This window comes from Delphinapterus leucas, chromosome 19 (assembly GCF_059928025.1).
Source record: "Delphinapterus leucas isolate spDelLeu-1000000601 "Yukka" chromosome 19, BTC_Dleu_Yukka2, whole genome shotgun sequence".
Classification (NCBI taxonomy): Eukaryota; Metazoa; Chordata; class Mammalia; order Artiodactyla; family Monodontidae; genus Delphinapterus; species Delphinapterus leucas.
Window position 1 is genome coordinate 16,141,435 of NC_143147.1, and position 20,368 is coordinate 16,161,802.

At 59.2% G+C, this 20,368-nt stretch overlaps 3 protein-coding genes across 8 annotated transcripts; 2 read left to right on the forward strand and 1 right to left on the reverse strand.

Moving 5' to 3' along the window:
• The first annotated feature begins 23 nt into the window (after positions 1 to 23).
• Positions 24 to 12,093, forward strand: LOC149744805 (neuralized-like protein 4). 5 transcript variants are annotated; one of them, XM_089900445.1, is made up of 29 exons: positions 24 to 323; positions 1,270 to 1,714; positions 1,930 to 1,995; positions 2,140 to 2,438; positions 2,605 to 2,716; positions 2,804 to 2,892; positions 3,628 to 3,700; positions 3,850 to 4,114; positions 4,360 to 4,541; positions 4,863 to 4,948; positions 5,071 to 5,233; positions 5,322 to 5,520; positions 5,612 to 5,688; positions 5,847 to 5,925; positions 6,271 to 6,446; positions 6,534 to 6,665; positions 7,081 to 7,226; positions 7,336 to 7,560; positions 7,658 to 7,756; positions 7,840 to 8,001; positions 8,187 to 8,351; positions 8,916 to 9,074; positions 9,435 to 9,614; positions 9,740 to 9,827; positions 9,921 to 10,028; positions 10,176 to 10,320; positions 10,475 to 10,587; positions 10,668 to 10,833; positions 11,410 to 12,093. In XM_089900445.1, the coding sequence occupies exons 1-29, from the start codon at positions 39 to 41 to the stop codon at positions 11,612 to 11,614; spliced, it is 4,689 nt and encodes a 1,562-aa protein (XP_089756571.1). In that variant the 5' UTR covers positions 24 to 38; the 3' UTR covers positions 11,615 to 12,093. The 5 variants fall into 5 exon arrangements, with proteins under 5 accessions (XP_089756571.1, XP_089756572.1, XP_089756573.1 ...); XM_089900446.1 differs by having other exon boundaries at positions 6,271 to 6,440; XM_089900447.1 differs by lacking the exon at positions 1,930 to 1,995.
• Positions 12,094 to 12,300: 207 nt separating this feature from the next.
• LOC111185807 (G protein pathway suppressor 2) lies at positions 12,301 to 15,680 on the forward strand. 2 transcript variants are annotated; one of them, XM_022595742.2, is made up of 11 exons: positions 12,301 to 12,406; positions 12,586 to 12,748; positions 13,126 to 13,235; positions 13,311 to 13,423; positions 13,575 to 13,654; positions 13,744 to 13,826; positions 14,020 to 14,173; positions 14,277 to 14,366; positions 14,459 to 14,538; positions 14,624 to 14,719; positions 14,897 to 15,680. In XM_022595742.2, the coding sequence occupies exons 2-11, from the start codon at positions 12,655 to 12,657 to the stop codon at positions 14,978 to 14,980; spliced, it is 984 nt and encodes a 327-aa protein (XP_022451450.1). In that variant the 5' UTR covers positions 12,301 to 12,406; positions 12,586 to 12,654; the 3' UTR covers positions 14,981 to 15,680. The 2 variants fall into 2 exon arrangements, with proteins under 2 accessions (XP_022451450.1, XP_089756592.1); XM_089900466.1 differs by having other exon boundaries at positions 12,337 to 12,402.
• LOC149744806 (eukaryotic translation initiation factor 5A-1) lies at positions 15,623 to 20,091 on the reverse strand. The gene is made up of 6 exons (XM_089900473.1): positions 19,959 to 20,091; positions 17,907 to 18,092; positions 16,634 to 16,738; positions 16,295 to 16,426; positions 16,129 to 16,202; positions 15,623 to 15,968 (listed from the first exon to the last, which is right to left on the reverse strand). Exons 2-5 carry the CDS (start codon positions 18,069 to 18,071, stop codon positions 16,140 to 16,142), a joined length of 465 nt encoding a protein of 154 aa, XP_089756599.1. The 5' UTR covers positions 18,072 to 18,092; positions 19,959 to 20,091; the 3' UTR covers positions 15,623 to 15,968; positions 16,129 to 16,139.
• Between the last annotated feature and the right edge of the window lie 277 nt (positions 20,092 to 20,368).

Below are 20,368 nucleotides of genomic sequence, written 5' to 3' on the forward strand. Positions count from 1 at the left end.
CCAAGCGCGGCTGTCGCGCGGCCCCGGTGTCAGCGGCGATGGCGGCGGGGTCGGGTGGGAGTGGGGGCTCTGGGGGAGGCCCCGGGCCGGGGCCGGGTGGGGGTGGGGGCCCCCCCGGCGGGAGCGGCCCAGGACCGGGGTCCGGCGGGGGTCCGGGCAGCGGCGGGGAGCTGCACCCGCGCACCGGGCGCTTGGTGAGCCTATCGGCCTGTGGGCGTACAGCGCGGCGGCAGCAGCCGGGCCAGGAGTTTAATCACGGGCTGGTGTTGAGCCGGGAACCCTTGCGCGATGGACGCATCTTCACCGTCCGCATCGACCGCAAGGTGCGGAGCTGGGGCCGCGGAAGCGAGATGTGGAGGGTGGTGGGAGGGGACTAGAAGGAGATGGGGGAGGCCAGCCAGGGTAGTCCACATCACCGGGTACCGAGAGGGAACCGCCAGACAGGACACCAGGTGATGGGCGGGAAGGGACCATGAAACGGAAACATTCAGTCTTAAGGAGAAGGAGACAAGGAGAGCTTGAGTTTTCTTAAGACCCAGGAGCAGGGAAGGGACGTGGGGCCCCACCCACTATAATGACTAGGGAACAGATCTGGAACAATTTTGGGGAGATGGAGGATGGAGAGATGTCAGAAGTGTGATGGGAGGAGAAGAGAGATAACCAAGAAAAGAACAACCATTGAAGGACAAACTCACCGGTTTGGCCAGAAAGATGGGTGAAGAGAGATATTCAAGGAGCAAGAGGTGTGTGTGCCTGTGCATAATGTGGTGAAGAGGCCGGGTGCACAGAGACAGAATTTGGGAGAAGGGTGAGTTTGAGTGCAGCCAGAGCCTAGGAGAGAATTAGGCCATATACAAGGAGGGAGAGAGCCATATACAAGAGCAAGGAATATGGACATGGAGAGCTGTGAATTTGGCTGGTTGAGGGGCCACAGAGACCAGGGAAGTTAGAGGCGGCAGGGGGCTGGGGCCAGGGAATTTAGCCAGCCTGGTGGGGAAAGGCGTGGTGTTGTAGACAGTGAGCACCCACGGTACAAAGCAGAGTTGCTAAAGGAGAGCGGGCCCAACCATCCCCTGAGACCAGAGTCCAGAAAATACCTGTGGGACTGGATCTCTGGATGGGGATGCCTTGTGTCTCAAGAGAGCAAAGCCAGTTAGCTGTCCGAGAGGTGGGAAGAGGGGGACACAGTGGCCTGTGAAATGTGGTTTCCTAGTGGTGGGAGACCCATTCGTGGCCCATCTTGAGTCCCTGTCCATCACCCCATCACAGGTCAACTCCTGGAGTGGCTCCATTGAGATTGGGGTGACGGCACTGGACCCCAGTGTGCTGGACTTCCCAAGCAGCGCCACGGGGCTGAAGGGGGGCTCGTGGGTAGTGTCAGGCTGCTCGGTGCTGAGGGATGGACGTTCTGTGCTGGAGGAGTATGGGCAGGACCTGGACCAGCTTGGCGAAGGGGACCGTGTGGGCGTGGAGCGCACAGCTGCCGGGGAGCTGCGGCTCTGGGTGAATGGGCGGGATTGTGGCGTGGCCGCCACGGGCCTGCCAGCTCGTGTCTGGGCCGTCGTGGACCTTTACGGCAAGTGCACCCAGATCACCGTGCTACCCCCTGAGCCGGGCTTCAGCCCCCCTGCTCCCATCCCCACACCTCCCCTCGAACCCTCTGCCCCCACTGAAGAGTCTACCTTGGCTGAACAGGGGACCTCTGGGGATGAAGGTGAGAACACAGCTGGGGCAGCCCTGGAGGGGTGGGGCAGAGGGAATGACTGAAGGAATGGGGGAAATGTAGTGACAAGTAGGGTACGGGCAGGGCCACTCAGACCCCCGAGTCTGTTGAAGGGGATAGCAGGGACTAGAGGAGGGGTGTCATGGCTGTGGGCCCTGCAGCAGGGGCTGAACCCTTATTCCCCTCCTATCCCACCTGGTCGCCAGCCTTCACGGTGTCCCCCGCGCAGGCCCGGCCGGAGACGTTTCCTAACAGCCTTGAGTCGCATAATGGTGAGGGCTCCGGGGAGGTCCCGGGAAGGGGAGTGGGAAGTGAGGTGGACAGGGCGGGACCTCGGGAGAGGGGTAGGGGGAGCGCAGTAAGCCTGAGCATGAGGAGACTCATTTCTGCTTCCTTCCTCCGCCCTGCTATCGCAGAATTTGCCAGCATGGAGCTCTCCGAGGTGGTGAGCAACGCCATCCTGTCTGCCTACAACGGGGGGCTCCTAAATGTGAACCTGAGCTCCCCACCGGCAGGGGAAGCACCGGGGCCTAGCGGCACTGCCACCTCACCCATCCTCACTTCCAACGATGCCCTCCTTTTTCATGAAAAGTGTGGAACCCTCATCAAACTCAGCAACAATAATAAGACGGCAGAGCGCCGCCGGCCCCTGGATGAATTCAACAATGGGGTTGTCATGACCAACCGCCCACTCCGGGACAATGAGATGTTTGAGGTGTGCAAGGTCCTGGGGTCTGGCTGACACCTCACCCTCCGGGAGCTAGAGATGGGGCTTGATGCTGGAAGGGGGCGGGGGTGGCCTGGGGAAGAGCCAAGGGCGCAGAGTTTTTTCTCTGCATTTACATTCCCCGCCTCTCCCTTCCACTGTCACTACACCCAAGATCCGCATCGACAAGCTCGTAGATAAGTGGTCAGGCTCCATTGAGATTGGTGTCACCACCCACAACCCCAACAATTTGGAGTACCCAGCCACCATGACCAACCTGCAGTCAGGTACCAGCCCCCGGCAGGGTGGGCATGGCCTGTGGTTGCTGAGGTGAAGGGAGCCCGTACCCTAACCAGGGTGTCCGCTTCCCCCAGGCACCATCATGATGAGTGGCTGCGGGATCCTGACCAACGGCAAGGGTACCCGCCGGGAGTACTGTGAATTCAGCCTGGATGAGCTGCAGGTGAGGCTGCGCTCAAGGCGCGGGCCACTCTCCAGGGGCGCCCGGGCACTGTGCAGCCCTTCCTGGGCACTGTGCTCTCTGACCTAGGGCAAGGCCCTTTATCTTTTGCTTGAAGGCTCCTTCTGAGAAGGCAGGGTTGCCCAACAGTTAGGCACTCAGATTTGGGAGTCACATGGGTTTAATTCCTTTCTCTGTTTGGCCATTCGTGGTAGTGACCTGCAGCAAGAAACTTACCGTCTTTGGTAGTTGTTTCTTTTTTTTTTTCGCGGTACGCGAGCCTCTCACTGTTGTGGCCTCTCCCGCTGCGGAGCACAGGCTCCGGACGCGCAGGCCCAGCGGCCATGGCCCACGGGCCCAGCCGCTCCGCGGCACGCGGGATCCTCCCGGACCGGGGCACGAGCCCGCATCCCCCGCATCGGCAGGCAGACCCCCAACCACTGCGCCACCAGGGAAGCCCCTGTTTCTTCTTAATGTCTAGAAATGAACCCGTCAGTAGTTTTCGATAGACTGTCGTGAGGGTTAATAGGTCGGTGTTGATAAAGTGGTTTACCACAGTGCCTGACTTGCCTTGAGCATCAGAGTGGTCTGAGACGCGTGGGAGCCTTTTGGAGCTGTTTCCCTGTCGCATGGTGTGGTGGGAAGGCTCGAAGCCCACTCTGTTCTCACAGTCCCCAGGACAAGTCTGGAGCCTGATTGTGAATGGATTCCAGGCTGTTATTTTTCTGCTTTGAATAGGAGGGCGACCACATTGGTCTCACGAGGAAGTCCAACTCTGCCCTACACTTCTTCATTAATGGCATTGATCAGGGTAAGGGGAAGCTCAGAGAGAGCAGCTGGGCCAGGGCTTTTGCTGTGAGGGGGTCTGTATCTCATTCTCTTGCCTGTTTCATATTCCATCTCCCTATATTGACTCTCCTCCCCTCGTCCCCCCATCCCCTGTGCCTTCCACCCCTGCAGGCGTGGCTACCCCCTTGACGCCCCCGGCGGTGTACGGTGTGGTGGACTTGTATGGGATGGCTGTGAAGGTGACCATCGTCCACAATCACAACCACAGTGACCGCCTACGCCGGAACAATGCCATCCTGCGGGCGCTGTCCCCTGAGGGCGCTCTCCGCCGGGCTGCTCCTGCGGCCCAGGCAGAACCCGAGCGCCTGCTCTTCCACCCCAACTGTGGGCAGAAGGCAGCCATCACCCACGAGGGACGCACTGCCCTGAGGCCCCAGTATGGCCCATGGGGTGGGGAGAAGCCTGCGGAGGGGCTCTGATGGGATTGGGGGGAGGGGTGGGGCAGTGGGAGGCAGCAGGAGTCTGGTGTGGGGCGTCCTGGACAGAGAAGGGGGGCCTCTTGGAGTGTGAAGTGTGGCTGCTTGACTTGGGTAGTGGGTGTCGGGCAGGCATCGCCAGGCTGAGCTTTGGCACACTCAGTATGTGTGTCGGGATCTGAGTCCCCACTTGCTGTACCCTCAGTGCCACTGACGACTTCAATCATGGCGTGGTGCTGAGCAGCAGAGCCCTGCGGGACGGAGAGGTGTTCCAGGTGCGCATCGACAAGATGGTGGACAAATGGGCTGGCTCCATTGAGATTGGTGTCACCACCCACAACCCTGCCTACCTCCAGTTGCCCTCCACCATGACCAACTTGCGCTCTGGTGAGCTCCCAAGAAGAGCAGGGCCAAGATAGGGTGCTAGGGGGGAAGCCGTCCCTGAAGCCCTGAAGCTTGTTCTCCAGCCCCTCTTTCACTTGTCACATTTATGACGACGCATTCAGTGGCTGAGGAGTGCCATGTGGACAGGGCCTGTGGCTGGCTTGGGAACTGCAGAGTTTTCTTGCCCTGCTCTGGGAAGAAAGCAACTGTCAAAGGAAAGGCGGGATGGGCTAATGGCTTTGGGGAGTAATGTGGGGACCGCTATGTAAAGGAGAGGAGCTCTGGCTTTCCCCTTATGGCCTCTGCCACTCCTTGTCCCCCTAGGGACCTGGATGATGACAGGGAATGGGGTGATGCACAATGGGACGACCATCTTGGACGAATATGGGCACAACCTGGACCGGCTCAAGGTGGGAGAGTGGGGGTACCGCCAGGTGTCGGCAGCGGGGAGGTTGGCAAGGTGGGGCTGCTGCGGGACCGGCCCAGGCAGGAACTCCGCCTGACTCCTCACTCCAGCCCCCCTTCTCCCAAGGCAGGGGACACGGTGGGCGTGGTGCGGCGGGAGGACGGAACTCTCCACTTCTTTGTCAATGGGATGACTCAGGGCCCCGCCGCCTGGAACGTGCCCCCGGGCGTCTATGCTGTCGTTGATCTCTATGGCCAGGCAGCCCAGGCCACCATTGTGGACGACGTGGGTGAGGGCCGGGCTGGGCAGGGGTTGGGGTGGCCTTGGGAGGCCTCAGAGACAACTGTAATCCTAATGGGTGATGTCCACTCTTGCAGAGGTGCCCCAGGTTCCTGAGCCACTCCCTGAGGGGAACAACCAGGTGTCTCCAAGCTCCCCGTCATCCGGGACCGGGGGCTCCGACCTCCGCTTCCACCAGCTGCACGGCAGCAACGCAGTCATCACCAACGGTGGCCGCACTGCACTCCGCCACAACTGCCGCAGCGAGTTCAATGACGCCATCGTCATCTCCAACCGGTCAGTGTTGGGACTTTCATGTGCCCACTTTCCTACTACCCAGCGTCGGCCACCCAAGTAGGGCCTGTCTGATGGCCATTCTCCCTGGCAGGGCCCTGAGGGATGGAGAGCTGTTTGAAATTGTCATTCAGAAGATGGTAGACCGCTGGTCAGGCTCCATCGAGGCTGGTGAGGGGCACGTGTGTGTGTGAGTGTGTGTGTGTGTGTGTGTGTGTGTGTGCGCGCGCGTGTGTGTGTGCGCATGCGCGTGCGCACATGCACTGCAGTCAGGTGCTGGCTGCAGGAGGCTGGGGGCTCAGCTCAGACCCACCCCTGCCTCCTTCCAGGAGTGACCGCTATTCGGCCTGAGGACCTTGAATTCCCCAACACTATGACGGACATTGACTACGATACGTGGATGCTGAGGTTGGGCTGTCTGCTTTGGGGACCAGCTGGGCGGGGCTGGGTGGAGCTGGCTGGGATGAGGGACGCAGAGTTGGGGCATGTGGTGGCCATAGACAATGACAGACCCAGGGGTTCTGGCTGCCCAGTCCCTTCGATTCTGGGAAGCCCTCCCCCCATACCCTTAGGGAAGCTCCAGCTTTTCCCGGGGGGGACCCCAGGGATGAAGGATACAAGATTGGGTCTCAGACCCCAGATTGAGATCCCAGTCTGAGGCACTGGAAGGTTCCGACAAGCAGAGACTGGGCAGAGGCCTGTGTGGGGAGAGGAAGCTGGGAGGCTGACCTACTCCTTCTGTCATCCCCCCAGCGGCACAGCCATCATGCAAGACGGTAACACCATGCGCAACAACTACGGGTGTGACCTTGACGCGCTAGGCACGGGTGCCCGCATCGGCATGATGCGCACTGCCAAGGGCGATCTGCACTACTTCATCAACGGCCAGGACCAAGGCGCTGCCTGCTCAGGCTTGCCTCCCGGTAAAGGTGACTACTCTGTGGCTTTCGCCCTGCCACCTTCAGCCCAGCCCACCCCTGGCTATCAGGCTCCTGACCCCTTCCTTTCTCACCCAGAGGTGTATGCAGTAGTGGATCTATATGGCCAGTGTGTCCAAGTGTCCATCACCAATGCCACCGGCCCCATGGACAACAGCCTGGCGACCAGCAACACCGCCACTGAGAAGTCATTCCCCCTGCACTCCCCAGGTTCAGCTGGCAGGGAGGGAGGGAGGGCTCTGCCTGCCTGCTGTGGGCCTGGGGGATGCAGTTTCCAGGTCACGGAAGCTGTTCAAAGATAGGCTGGCTGCAGCAGCTGCAGACCGAGGGGAAGGGGGAGGGATCAACCCGTGGTGGGAAGCAGCTAAGAAGAGGGGAGGAGGTCACACCTGGTACACAGGGCCTGGACCCTTCCCCGCCACCAGCAGGCCGGGACACCGTAGCTGGGCGTGGAAGGTTTGGGACTGGGTCTTGCCTCGGTGAAAGAGGAGTCAGGGGTCTTGAGGGAGCACTGGAGATGGGACCTTCGCGTCAACTTCCTGCTTCACCTGAAAGCTTTGCCTGTGTCCTGTCTGAAGCTTGCTGCCCCAGTCCTCCCCCATCCTCTGGTGCCATCTTTCCACAGCGGCTGGCGTGGCTCACCGATTCCACAGTACTTGCGGCAAGAACATCACCCTGGAGGAAGACGGCACGAGGGCGGTGCGTGCTGCCGGCTACGCCCACGGCCTCGTCTTCAGCACCAAGGAGCTCAAGACTGAGGAGGTCTTTGAGGTGGGCCGTGGCGATGTGACAGGGGAGGTGGCGGACCCTTCACAGCAGGGCCACACTGCTTCCCACCCTCCTGCCCCACAGTGCCACTGAGAGTTCCTCTCTCTCACAGGTGAAAGTGGAGGAGCTGGATGAGAAGTGGGCTGGTTCCCTCCGGCTAGGGCTGACCACACTAGCGCCGGGGGAGACGGGGCCTGGAGCGGGCAATGGCCCGGGGCTGCCTCCCTCCCTGCCAGAGCTCCGGACTAAGACCACTTGGATGGTGTCCAGCTGTGAAGTGAGGCGCGACGGGCAGCTCCAGAGGATGAACTATGGCCGGAACCTCGAGAGGCTGGGGGTGAAGCAGCTGACTTCAGGGACCGGGGTGGGCGTGGGAGTCGGGGTGGCGGGGAGAGGTGGGCTGAGCACTTGTCCTTGCCTCACCTTGGCCCTAGGTGGGGAGCCGTGTGGGCATTCGCCGAGGGGCAGATGACACGATGCACGTCCTGGTAGATGGAGAGGATATGGGGCCTGCAGCCACCGGCATTGCCAAGGTAGACCCAAGACCAGCATTGGGTCTGGGAGTGGGGTTGAGGTCCTCCACTGATCGCTGACTTCTGGGTCTGTGTGCCCCCAGAGCGTGTGGGCCGTGTTGGATCTGTATGGGCCAGTGCGGAGTGTTTCTATTGTCAGCTCCACCAGGCTGGACGAGCCAGAAGGCACCCAGCCTCCTTCCCCCAGCTCAGACACTGGCAGCGAGGGCGAGGAGGAGGATGAGGGCGAGGAGCACGGCCTGGAAGTAAGAGGCAGCAGCAGGGCCCACTGGGCACAGGGAGGGACCGTTGGTGGCCCGTTGGGTCGTCTTCAGGTTCTCTGATCCAGCCCTGGGTGGGCGGAGGCTTATCTGCAGGCTCTGTCAAGCCCAGTGGGGTGGCTCAGGCCTCGCGTCGGCCGCCCCGCAGCTCGCTCTCTCCTCCACACCAGGGCCAGAATCAAGTGGCCGTTATGCCCACAGCCCTCGAGTTCCTAGAGAACCATGGGAAGAATATTCTCTTGTCCAACGGGAACCGTACAGCTACACGAGTGGCCAGCTACAACCAGGGCATCGTTGTCATCAGCCAGCCCCTGGTGCCCCAGCTGCTGGTCCAGGTGGGCCTCACCTCCTTGTCCCCGGCTCCTCTTGCTCAGGGTGACCCAGGGCCAACCCTCCTGCAGAGAGGCTTTTCCAGGTTGAGGACAAAGTGGAAGGCATGCCCTTTGGGTGAGCTTCCTGGGCTTTTGTTCATATCCTGTGGTGGCAGTTGTATATCAGTTTCCAGGAAGTACCCAGCTGGGGCCTGTGACGAGGGAAGCAGTGGAGAGGGGCTGAGGGATGCCAGGGAGACTCCTGATTCTGTATGTGGGAACAGGGTATGCTTTCCAGAGGAGGGGGTCTTATGCTGCAGACTACAAGTTGTCAGAGTTAGGCAGGTGAAGAAAGCCCGTGGGGACAAGAATCCTTTTAGAAGCAATAGCAAGACCAAGGCTGAAAGAGGGAAGGACACAGCTGAATTTGCAGTTTCCTGTCCGTCCAGGCATCAGAAGGGGTGGCATCCCAGGCCACACTGTGGGGTGCCATCTTCTCTCCCTGGCTGGGGTGAGGAGCCCGGTCCTGCAGGGTGGGTGACCTCTTTGTAGGAGGCCATGATTGTGGAGTGGTTGCCTTCTCCCCAGGTACGGATAGACTTCTTGAACCGGCAGTGGACATCTTCCCTTGTCCTGGGAGTCATTACCTGCCCACCGGAGAGGCTCAACTTCCCTGCTTCTGCCTGTGCCCTCAAACGGGCGGCCTGGCTGCTGCGGGGCCGTGGGGTCTTCCACAACGGTCTCAAGGTGGGTAGGGAGCAGAGAGAAGGGTGAGGGGCTGGCCGAGAGGGAGAAGAGGGGCCCCTAGCCCTGGAGCTAGGACCGTAGGTATAAAGGCATCCTGTAGTGGATGGGCAAGGGTGTGAGCGGCGTTACCTGGTCAGTCTCGGGCTCATCGTCTCCTACATCCCTGCTGTGGAGAATGTTGCGGGGGGTGGGGCTGGGGGAGGTGGAGTCTAGGTAACTGAAGCAGGGGCAGAGCCTGGGCAGTGGGCAAGTGTGGAGGCAAAGCCCAGGGACTGGCAACCTGAAGCTTAGTGAAGGGCAGGGGTGGCTGCTGCCGGTGGGAGTCTGATCTCTGGGAAGACAGTAGGTCTCTCCTCCCAGATCTGTGAGAAGTTTGGGCCAAATCTGGACACGTGTCCTGAAGGCACCATCCTGGGACTGCGGCTAGACAGCTCTGGGGGGCTGCATCTCCACATCAATGGGATGGACCAGGGAGTGGCTGTGCCAGATGTCCCCCAGCCCTGCCACGCGCTCGTGGACCTCTACGGGCAGTGTGAGCAGGTTAGTGGCAGCAGAGGCGGGGAGGAGTGGTGCCTGGGAGGCTGGGCTGTCCGAGGACAGGGGAAGTCTGGAGTTCAAGGAGGGGATCTGGTCACACTCTGGCTGACCACCCCTCTCCCCTGCAGGTGACAATCGTGACCCCTGAACCAGGGGCTGCCAGTGGAAAGAGTGCTGGAACCCAAGGGGACATGGAGAAAGCTGACATGGTGGATGGTGAGCCAGCCGAAGGGGCCAGGATCCCACCTCACCCCCACCTCGTACTTCTGGCCCCAGCTCCCGTGACCTGTGCCCCTTCTGCTCCCTCAGGTATCAAGGAGAGTGTGTGCTGGGGTCCACCGCCCACTGCTAGCCCCCTCAAGAGCTGTGAGTACCACGCCCTTTGCTCCCGTTTCCAGGAACTGCTGCTGCTTCCTGGTGAGTCCCCAGTCCCCCAGAACCTGCCTCATTCCCGGCCCAGCCCAGGGCCATGGCCGGAGCCCTGAAGACCAGTAGGAAATAGGCCATATGGCTGAGACCCAGGGCGGGAGCCATGCCACAAAGTCTACCACTCACTCTCCACAGAGGATTATTTCATGCCTCCGCCGAAGCGCAGCCTGTGCTACTGTGAGTCTTGCCGGAAGCTTCGAGGGGATGAGGCCCACAGGCGCCGTGGGGAGCCCCCGCGGGAATACGCTCTGCCCTTTGGCTGGTGCAGGTTCAACCTCAGGTACATATGGGGCAGGGTCATGCTTCTCTCTCACTGTTCTTTGCCCCTTGAGAAAGGGAGGTCCCGAGAGGGTGTATGGTAGAAGACAAAACTTCTTGTCTGGGGAATGACCTCGGGGAGCCAGTGACCTTTGTCCTGTCTGTCCACCTCCTAGGGTGAATCCCCGCCTGGAGGCTGGGACACTAACCAAGAAGTGGCACATGGCGTATCATGGGAGCAACGTGGCAGCCGTCCGGAGGGTGCTGGACCGGGGGGAGCTGGGAGCAGGTACCGCGGCACCGGCAGAGGCCGGGCAGGCCGGGCCCGTGGGCCATGGGGGGGCCGCCCTGACCCAGCTCTCCTCACAGGCACTGCTTCCATCCTGAGCTGCCGGCCCTTGAAGGGAGAGCCTGGGCTGGGCTTTGAGGAGCCTGGCGAGAACTGCGCGCCTCCTCGGGAGCAGCAGCCCCCACCAGTGCTGCTTTCCCCCTCCCTCCAGTATGCTGGGGCTGAGGCCCTGGCATCCAAAGTGCAGTGAGTACACAGGAAGCGGGGCCTGGGGCCGCACGGGTCGCCATGATTCCCTCTCCTCTGCCACCTTGTCTCCCTAGTTCCTCAGTCTCTACCCAGCCCTTTCTTCACACAGTCTTTGCACAAGTACCACTTATTTTGTCCTATCACAGAGAACAAAGAAGGGAACCCTGGGCATGTGGAAGTTATGCCCTTTCTTGCTCTAGAATGTTTATGCATAATAAGTATTTAGTATTTTTAAAGGTGACAAGTAAGTACTATGGAAACAAAAAGAGTGAGTGAAGCGGGTCAGAAGTGTGGTTGGAGCGGGCGTATGGTATAGGGTGGTCCGGGTAGACATCATTAAGAAGGTGAGATCTGAGCAAAGACTTGGAGAAGGCAGGAGGGAGTTAGGCGAGCAGGCATTGGGAGGAAGGCCATTTCAAGTAGAGAGGACGGCTAGAGCCAGGTCCCTGTACGGAGAGAGTGATTCCTGAGAACAGCAAGGCCAGCTGCTAACTGTCGTGGTGGCAGCTGGAAAGGGGGAGAGGTCCTGGGCCCAGAGGTCTCACTGCCCTACTTATGCTTCTTGCCTGACAGATTCCGGGACCCCAAATCCCAGCAGACACACCAGGCCCAGGTGGCATTCCAGGTGTGTGTGCGCCCTGGCTCCTACACCCCCGGACCCCCTTCCGCTGCCCTCAGAGAGCCTCCCGACCCTCACTTCAGCCCAGCCGAACTTGAGTGGGTAACCAAGGAGAAGGGGGCCACACTTCTCTATGCCCTGCTGGTACGGGTGGAGTGAGGGGTGAGGCCGCACCACTACAAGCACAGTTGGGCCTCGGCCCGTGGACTCTGAATGACGACTGCCACCACCTCACTCCAGCGACCCACGGCACGCTGAGTGCTCAGCCTGGCAGATGCACAGGAGCATGCGGGCAGACTCTCAGACTAGCTGGGAAGCGGAGATGTCTCCGTGCCCAGGGCCCGGACAGTCCCTCCCTCCGAGGTGAAGGCGCAGCGGGGAGCCCGGCCGCAGGCCCTGGGGAACCCTCTCCATGCACTGATCTGGGGAGCACGACTCCCCGCGACTCCTCCCCCATACACTTAATTTATTTCCGTTTCTGTTCTGGTTACTGTGAATTCCAGAGGAGTCTCCCGGTGCCCCACATGAAGCTGCTTTTCCGGCCCAGGCGGGAGTGGGGAAGGCGGCGCCGGGGGTCGGGCCTCTGTACAGTTGTTACTGACTCTGATTTCTAAGGAGCCAATAAACGCCGTCTCAGAGCAGCCGCCTCGGCCTCTCTCGCGCGCGCCTCTCGTCTCCCGGAGGAGCCCTGGCCCCGCCACGTCAGGGACTCCGCCCGCGGGGCCGGCCCGGTAGGGGCGTTTCGCGGTACGCGGCCGGGGCGCCGCGGAGGCGTTTGGACACCGCGGGTACCCGTCGCGGACGCTACCGCCTGCCCCGCCCCACCGCCCCGCCCCGCCCAACCCGCGAGCCCGTGGCCGCCCCGACTCCGGAAGGACTCGGCCGAGCGGCCGGATGTGACGCCACGGCCCAGGCGCTCGGGAGGCCGCGGAGAAAGCGACGAGAAGGCGGGTAGGGAGGGGCGGGCGCCCGGGTGGCGGGCAGGGGGCGGGAGCGCCAAGACCCCCGCCCGCGCACGCGGAGGAGCCGCGCTGAGGGCCGGGCCGGTTGGTGGGCACGTGACCGGGGCGGCGGGCGGGCGGCTTCCGCCCGGCCCGGCGCACTCCCCCTGAGCGCCCGCCTCCCCGTAGGCCCGGCCCGAGGTCTGGCAGCCAGCGACAGAGCCGGGCGCCCACGGCCCGAGCGCCCCCGGCAGCACCATGCCTGCGCTCCTGGAGCGCCCCAAGCTTTCCAACGCCATGGCCAGGGCGTTGCACCGGCACATCATGATGGAGCGGGAGCGCAAGCGGCAGGGTGAGACGGGGCCAAAGCGGGAGGATGCACGGCCCGGGGAGCACCGCTCTCCCAGGGCTGACCCCACCCACCCACGGGCAGACCAGTGCACGGCGGCCGAAGCTAGAGGGACGGACAGCCCCGTTGTGGTGGGGATTAGAGGCCACATCTAAACTCCAGCGCCCTGGAGCTGGGAAGGACCTTGGAGAGCACCTAATAAACCTCCCCGCCCCAGCCCCCTCGCAGTGATGGGGAAGCCTGTCCCCTCCTAGTGCTCTTGGTACTGGAGCAAGTATCAAGAGCACTGGGATAACCAATTTTTGCCGGTCTTCATTCTCTAACATTCTAATAGTTTAACCATCCTGCCACTTTCTCGTTCTGCCTGACTCTTATTCCAGAGGAGGAAGAGGTGGACAAGATGATGGAACAGAAGATGAAGGAAGAGCAGGAGAGAAGAAAGAAAAAGGAGATGGAAGAGAGAATGTCACTAGAGGAAACCAAGGAACAAGTAAGCAGTCTCTTCATCTCTCCTAGCTCTTTCTTCTCTTGGCTCTCCTGCCTTCACCTTCTCTCCCCTCCCCAGATCCTGAAGTTGCAGGAGAAGCTTTTAGCCCTACAGGAAGAGAAACATCAGCTTTTCCTGCAGCTCAAGAAAGTTTTACATGAGGAGGAAAAACGGAGGCGAAAAGAGCAGAGGTGAGATTAGAGAGCTAAAAATAAAATTGGGCCCAAAGTGTAACTGGGATTAGGTAACAATACATCAGTGTTTAATGGCAAATGGAACGGGGAGGGGGGTGGGAACGGCATGGGTCGGACTTGTCTTTGATCTGCCTTCCTGTCCCTCCAGTGACCTGACCACTCTGACATCAGCGGCATACCAGCAAGGCCTGACCGTTCACACTGGAACTCACCTCCTCAGCATGCAGGGTGAGGATTGAAGAAACTGCTTGTCAGAATGCCCCTTCCAGTAGGTTGCTGCCTCATTTCAGCATCACGAAGCCCCTCTCCCTCTCTAGGGAGCCCTGGAGGACACAATCGCCCAGGCACCCTCATGGCAGCAGACAGAGCCAAACAGATGTTTGGACCCCAAGTGCTTACGGTAAGAACAGTAGAAATGGGTGTCTAGGCTGAAGTTTTTTCCCTACTACTACCACCCAGACCCCAGCACGCTTACCAGCCAGCACTCAAGTCATGGGTGTGTCCCACCAAACTGTGTAGAGGAAATGGGGCAGTCACTTGAGTTTTTGCTTCATGGAGTTCACAGGCAGTGAGTTCTCATCTTTCCTCCTTAGACCCGGCACTACGTGGGCTCAGCAGCTGCTTTCGCAGGGACCCCAGAGCATGGGCAATTCCAAGGCAGCCCGGGCGGCGCCTATGCCACTGCTCAGCCCCCACCTCACTATGGGCCCACACAGCCTGCCTACAGTCCTAGTCAGCAGCTCAGAGGTGAGCAGTGCGAAAAGAGGAAGAGAGCTTTCCTCAAGGCCCAGAGGGAGGAGCGGGGAACAGGCTACGATGAGGTTCTCGTGACTGTCTCTTGCCTCCTCAGCACCTTCCGCGTTTCCTGCAGTACAGTACCTGTCTCAGCCACAGCCTCAGCCCTATGCCGTGCACAGCCACTTTCAGCCCACCCAGACAGGTGACGGACACCCCACGCAGGGGCCCAGTTTCACGGGTCCTCCCTTCCTTTCCCCATTCTCTACTCACTTCACACCCTTCCTCCCCACCTAGGGTTCCTCCAGCCTGGTGGTGCCCTGTCCTTGCAAAAACAAATGGAACACGCTAACCAACAGACGGGCTTCTCTGACTCAGTGAGTAGAGCCTTGCGAGGTCAGGGAAGGGCTACCTATGCTAAGGGGAGCCGCAGGTTGCCTCAGCTAACTTTGTTCTCTGCAGTCCTCCCTGCGCCCCATGCATCCCCAAGCTCTGCATCCAGCCCCTGGACTCCTGGCCTCACCCCAGCTCCCTGTGCAGATGCAACCAGCAGGAAAGGTAAGGGTGGTAATCCAGCCCGTGAGAATCCCTACACGACAGGGACACAGGACTGGGTAGGATAGGTGGTCCCCACCCCCATATTCCCTTCCTCCCTCGGGATGGCTCTCAGTTGGGCGTGGAGTAGAAGGGAGGGCTCGCACGCTGACAAAGCCCTCCTTTCATCACCGCTGCCAGTCGGGCTTTGCAACCACCAGCCAGCCTGGCCCTCGGCTCCCCTTCATCCAGCACAGCCAGAACCCGCGATTCTACCACAAGTGACCATCAGATTTGATCTTCAATCTTGCCCCCAGCCCCTGCCATGGGGGAGGATCCCTGGTGTGTCCTAGTCCCAGGCCAATAAAATCTACCTGCCACTGACCCTGGCTGCGACTATCTGTGTTGCCTCCCACTGGGCTGCTAGGAGGGTGAGGGGTGGCTGGCAGGTCCATAGGAACCACAGGGGGACGGCAGGTTGGTTGTAATGAGCTCAGTGGCAGAGTTCAACCTATACTCTTATTTCTGATTTCCAAATTGACATTCTAGTCAGCAAATACCGATTTATTTCGAAGCAGCAGCTGAGTTGGGGGCTTCATATTAAACTTGTAGTTTTATTCAGGTTTGATTTTTAACAAATGTGTCGGGGAGAGAGCCCGCAGGAAAGGGTGAAGCCCATGGGGGCAGGGCCCTCCCAGATGCCTGAGGAGGGGGCAGGTCCCCTCCCCTCTCCTCCTCTTCCCTTCCCATCTAAAGGGATTTGGGGAGAGACATAGGCAGGGGAGGGGGCTGGTCCCCAGTCTGTGGGGGTGGTGCTTGGGAAAAAGGGCTATTGGGGAATAAGGGACCAGACCAGGGATGAGTAGGGGAAGGGCACAAGGAACATTTGCCAGAATCCACAACTTTCTGATTCCAGATTGAATTAAAAAAAAAAAAAAAAAAAAAAAAACCAAAAAAAAAAAAAAACAAAAAAACAAAAACCAAACCAACCTAAACCACAAGCAGCACCCACCCGGTCTCCCCCACCAGGGCTGTAGTGCGAGGGGAGAAGAGGAGGGCAGCGTCACCAAGGCCATGGTTCACTCACTCCTGGCCAAGGGAGCAGGGTGAAGGGCACGGGCTCCCCGACAGATTGAGGGTGTAGGGGAAACCAAAATAAAATGTCAAATAAATTGTGTAGGAGGAGTCCAGCCAAGGGCCGGGCCAGAGCTGGGCCAGGCTGGGGGAGGGGGCCTCTGCAGGCTGGAGGATCACTGCTGCCACCACAGCCACCCTGGGTAGAAGAGAGAAACCAGGTGAGACAGGATAAAACCTTCAAAGGGAAAAAGGGTGAGGGGAACAAGCACCACAATCAATTAAGACCAAAGTAGCTCTTCCATGGAGATAACAAAGTGAGTGAAGGGGGCTGGGGGGAGGGGTGTCACCACACTCACCTGGGAGCCAGTTATTTTGCCATGGCCTTGATTGCAACAGCTGCCTCCTCTGTCATGGCAGACAGCACCGTGATCTGGGGGAGCATGGGGGTAGTCAAGTCTGAGCTCAGAGAAAGAAGCACAAAGAACAAGGCTGGGCATAAAAGAAAGAGGGGGGGCACCATACCAGTATCTCTTCTCCACAGTCGTACTTCTGCTCAATCTCCTTGCCAAGATCTCCCTCAGGCAGACGGAGGTCCTCTCGCACCTCCCCGCTGTCTTGGAGCAGTGATAGATACCCATCCTGGATGCCAATCAGCTGGGGGCAGACAGGGAAGGAAGCTGAAGGTAGGCCCAAGTAGCCTGAGGATAAAGGGTCTGATGGGCAAACTAGGGTGGGAAACTGCTAATACCAAATACCCTCTCCTCCTGCCAATCTCCCTTCTCTCAGCACAAGGTCTTCTCGCCAGTCTTTATCTTCCTCCCACAAACCACTAACCCATCTACATCCAGACCATCTACATACCTGGAAATCGTTCCTTTTGATGTTGGGGACATCCATATTATGAGTTGACGGGCAGATATCTTCATATTTCTTCCCAGTAAAGATGTCAATACCAACCAGATGGACCTGTATGCATGCATCACATCAAAGAGAAACCCAACCAAACTCTAGGATGGAGGAGATAAAGGCTCAAGTTATCCCTGGCTAGTGAGGGAAGTCAGACTAGGTTGTCAGGACAAAGATTAGAGGAGCTGGAATTGAACCAATCAACTCAAGAAAGAAACACTAAAGCCTCTAAAAAGAGCCTGGGGCCAAAAGACCACCACTGAGACTGGAGTTGACAGCACACAGGAAGGTTGTAGGACAGGCTTGGAGCAGTCACCTCGAGCTATCAAAACATTATCGAGAGACCAGGATCCTAGGGGAGCAGGAGGAGTCTAGGTGAAAGTCTGGAAGAAGCTTTCTGGACATCAGCATAAAAGGCTGAGGACTTGGAAAATAAGGAAGGTAGAAGGAAAAGAGCTGAGAAAACAGGAAGGAATGAGAAAGAAGAGAGCTGAAAAGAAAAAAGGACTTGGGGGGAGAACAGAAAGAACGATGCATTTAGGAAATAAAACCAGAAAGAACAAAGAATGATCTAGACATCTGGGGGTAACTCAGGATGTGCCAAGTCAACAGAAGACAGAAAAACTGATTTGGGAACAAAACCACAAGAAATCCAAAAAGGGTGAATCAGGTTGAACTTTTGAGAAAAAAGAAAAAGTAAAGTTACAAGGAGGGATATAAGAAAAATGTTAGGACCTAAGGAAGCAAGGAGGCTCCAGGAGAGGGGGCAGGTAGAGACACTCTGATGCTGCATCAGAGATCCAAGGGGAGAGCTGGCACTGGAGAGTGGGGCAGCAATTTGGAAAATCAGAGGTGTACACTGGAGCCCCTCCGAGGGATGTTAGGATTGGAGAAATCCTGGGCAAAGTGATGGAAACAAAGAGAACCTACAAAGACTCAAATGGACAAACAGAAAAAGTGACGGAGCAGCTGAAGAGCCAGAGCATAAAGGACCACGAAGAGAAGTTGGAGACACACAAAGATGGAGAAAGGGGGGATTCCAAGGATGACAGGGCACAGAAGGGTAACCAAGGAGGAAGCTGAAGGCTGGTGTAGTAGTTGAAAAAGGTGTCCAGGGCTGAGTGCTGAACACAAGGAACTGGACGGTAATAAAAGAGCTAAAGAAGATAGGGGGCTAGCATTGATGACAGCTGGTGGGGAAGACAAGATATGGAAATGAAATTCTAACCTTGGCATGGCCGTGCTTGCCAGTCTTGGAGGTTGACATCTCCACAATCTTACATGGCCGGCCTTTGAGCACCACAAAGCCATTCTTACGTAATGCTGAGCACTGCATCGGGAAGGTGGCTGAGGCCCCTGCATCTCCTGTCTCGAAGTCCAAATCATCTGCCATTTTAAGAGGCTTCGATTCCAACTAGAATCAAGAAGAGAACGAGGGTCAGTAAGGATAGAATAGGGTCTCCAATTTATCCCACTCTACTCTAGAAACACTGCTTCATTTTTTCCCCAGCACTTTATTCCATTACCCACGTAAAATAAGGTTCCTAGATTAAATACTGATTGGAATCAAAAATACTATGTGTGTGGCGGTTGGGAGATAAGCAGGATTCCCCACCCCAAATGAAAGCTAAAGGGGTGGCCCGGGATAGAAAAAGCTCCAGGAAGTCAGGATGTCAAATCTCTGAGATGGGCAAAGGCCTAATTCCTGGTAGGGGGAGGACTCAGGTGTTGCTTGCCACTGAAAACCAACCACCCCTCTTCCCCACACATAACCAGGGCTATAATTAGGTGAGCAGCTATGAGCCAGCAAAAGGGCGGGGCTAATGTGGGGGGGGAGGGGTGGAGACCGGAGGACAGGGAGCCCCACCCGTCTCTGTTACCCCCCCACACCCTATCCACACACGAGCCAGTCACTGGTACAGGAAACCACAAGGCCTCTTTGGGGGATTCCCGCCTCTCCAACATGCATTTGCAGACGCAGCCGAGGGGGAGAAAGTAAAGTTGTTTTCTAACTGATCTCCCTGCCAAACACCTCTGCTTTCCCAAAGGGAACCCAGGAACCCAGCCTCTCCTCAAGGGCCCTCCCACTTTTCCCAGGATGCACCGGTCCTGTCGGCTTTTCAGGCCGGGCCTGTACAGTCAGTAGAAAGTGGGAGAGTGGGGAGTGGTGAATGACGATAAAATGAAAGCAAAAGGCTGGTAGTAGTTAGTGAGTAGTGTAAATTATACTAGGCTAGCAGAGTTAAGGACCCTAAAACCAGGAACTCCCATATCAGACACAACGAGAAAGACAGTGACAAGGTGAAGAGCACCTATCAAAATGGGTAATTCATGTGCCCGGGACTTTAAAGCGCTGTCGGGACGACCGATAAGAGTTGGGCTCCCGTCCAATCGCCCTCGGTTTCCCACTTTCTCTGGCGTCCCAGCACGGACAAATGCCACTTACACCCTGGCTGGCCGCCTCACTTCACAGGAGGATTGGGGAGAAAGCTACAGGGGCCCATGAGGCGGGGGAGCGCTAACATATGCCCACAGCGGGCTCACGGAGGTGATCAAGATCAGGGCGTCGGGCTTCTCCCACTCCTCAAAATTCCAAACTCCCTCAGGCGCCCGCGAAGACCACCTCTCTCCGCGCTGGGGGTTGCCGGCTCCCGCCCACCATGTGGCCGCCCGGGGCTTCCGGTGGCCGGGACCTGGGGGGAGGGGTCCCCGCGCTGCCATGCGGCCCCCGTCCACGTTCGGCCATGCGGCCTCCGACCCCAAGGGCAGCCTCTCATAGGGGGCACTTCCGGTACTGCGGCCACCCCCTCCTCAAAGGCCGCGCCAGGCCGGAGCCACGCAGCCTCCCCTCCCCCCCGCCGGCCGCCAACCTCCCCTCCACATGCCCTCTCACCGAATAGCCCCCTCCCCCACCTCACGTGGCCGCGCGGCGCCCGGTTCTCAACGTCCCAGGTACCCTTACCCAGGCGGGCCGATCTTGCCCCCGGCCCTCGCCCCAGCTTGGCCGCCCGGCGGCCTTTCCCGCGTGGCGGCCTCGCGGCTCGCCGTCCCCCGCCCTGCGTCGCTCCAACGTCACCGGGCCAGCCCCAACCGTCACCCCGCGCGCCAACCGGGTCGCGCGCCCGAGCCTCTCCGCACCTCGCGCCGCTCGCAGATCGAATCTCGTGCGGCGGCGGCGGCCGCCGATCCCCTCTGCCCCCTCCCCGACCCTCGCGCAGTTCCATCTCTACTCCCAGGCCCAAGCCAAGGTTCCGCGCACGCGCGCCCTGCCCGCTCTCACCTCGCGCGAATGCACTGACTCGACCCCGTTCACTCGCGGCGAGCCCAACCGCTGCCCCAGAGCCCGCTGCCGCCGCCGCCGCCGCCTCTACCGCCGCCGCCGCTGCTGCACACGGGTCTTAGTACGCAGGCGCCGACTCCCCACTGACCAACCAAGCAGCCCTGTGACAGCCGCGCAAGCGTGCTATCTATCTCCTCCGCCCTCCACCCCCGCACTGCGCAAGCGCACAGATTCTCCCGGCTCTCCACCCTCCCTCCCACCTACCCATCCAATGACGCGCATCCGTGACCCCGCCCCTCACAATTCCTGAGTTCGTCCCACCAGTAGGCAACGCGCAGGCGCATCCGGTTTTTTAATCCCTTCAACCTCCTCTCCCATCCCCGTGTTAGACCACCAGCCCTACCGGACGG

Coding starts and splice junctions, on each gene's coding strand:
- LOC149744805 (XM_089900445.1), top strand. CDS start 39: ATGGCGGCGGGGTCGGGTGGGAGTGGGGGCTCTGGGGGAGGCCCCGGG. Junction 1,996..2,139: donor CAGCCTTGAGTCGCATAATG/GTGAGGGCTCCG, acceptor CTGCTATCGCAG/AATTTGCCAGCATGGAGCTC. Junction 5,689..5,846: donor GTCAGGCTCCATCGAGGCTG/GTGAGGGGCACG, acceptor GCCTCCTTCCAG/GAGTGACCGCTATTCGGCCT.
- LOC149744806 (XM_089900473.1), bottom strand. CDS start 18,071: ATGGCAGATGATTTGGACTTCGAGACAGGAGATGCAGGGGCCTCAGCC. Junction 16,739..17,906: donor GCAAGCACGGCCATGCCAAG/GTTAGAATTTCA, acceptor GCATGCATACAG/GTCCATCTGGTTGGTATTGA. Junction 16,427..16,633: donor TCAAAAGGAACGATTTCCAG/GTATGTAGATGG, acceptor GTCTGCCCCCAG/CTGATTGGCATCCAGGATGG.
- LOC111185807 (XM_022595742.2), top strand. CDS start 12,655: ATGCCTGCGCTCCTGGAGCGCCCCAAGCTTTCCAACGCCATGGCCAGG. Junction 14,174..14,276: donor TCCTAGTCAGCAGCTCAGAG/GTGAGCAGTGCG, acceptor TTGCCTCCTCAG/CACCTTCCGCGTTTCCTGCA. Junction 14,539..14,623: donor AGACGGGCTTCTCTGACTCA/GTGAGTAGAGCC, acceptor TGTTCTCTGCAG/TCCTCCCTGCGCCCCATGCA.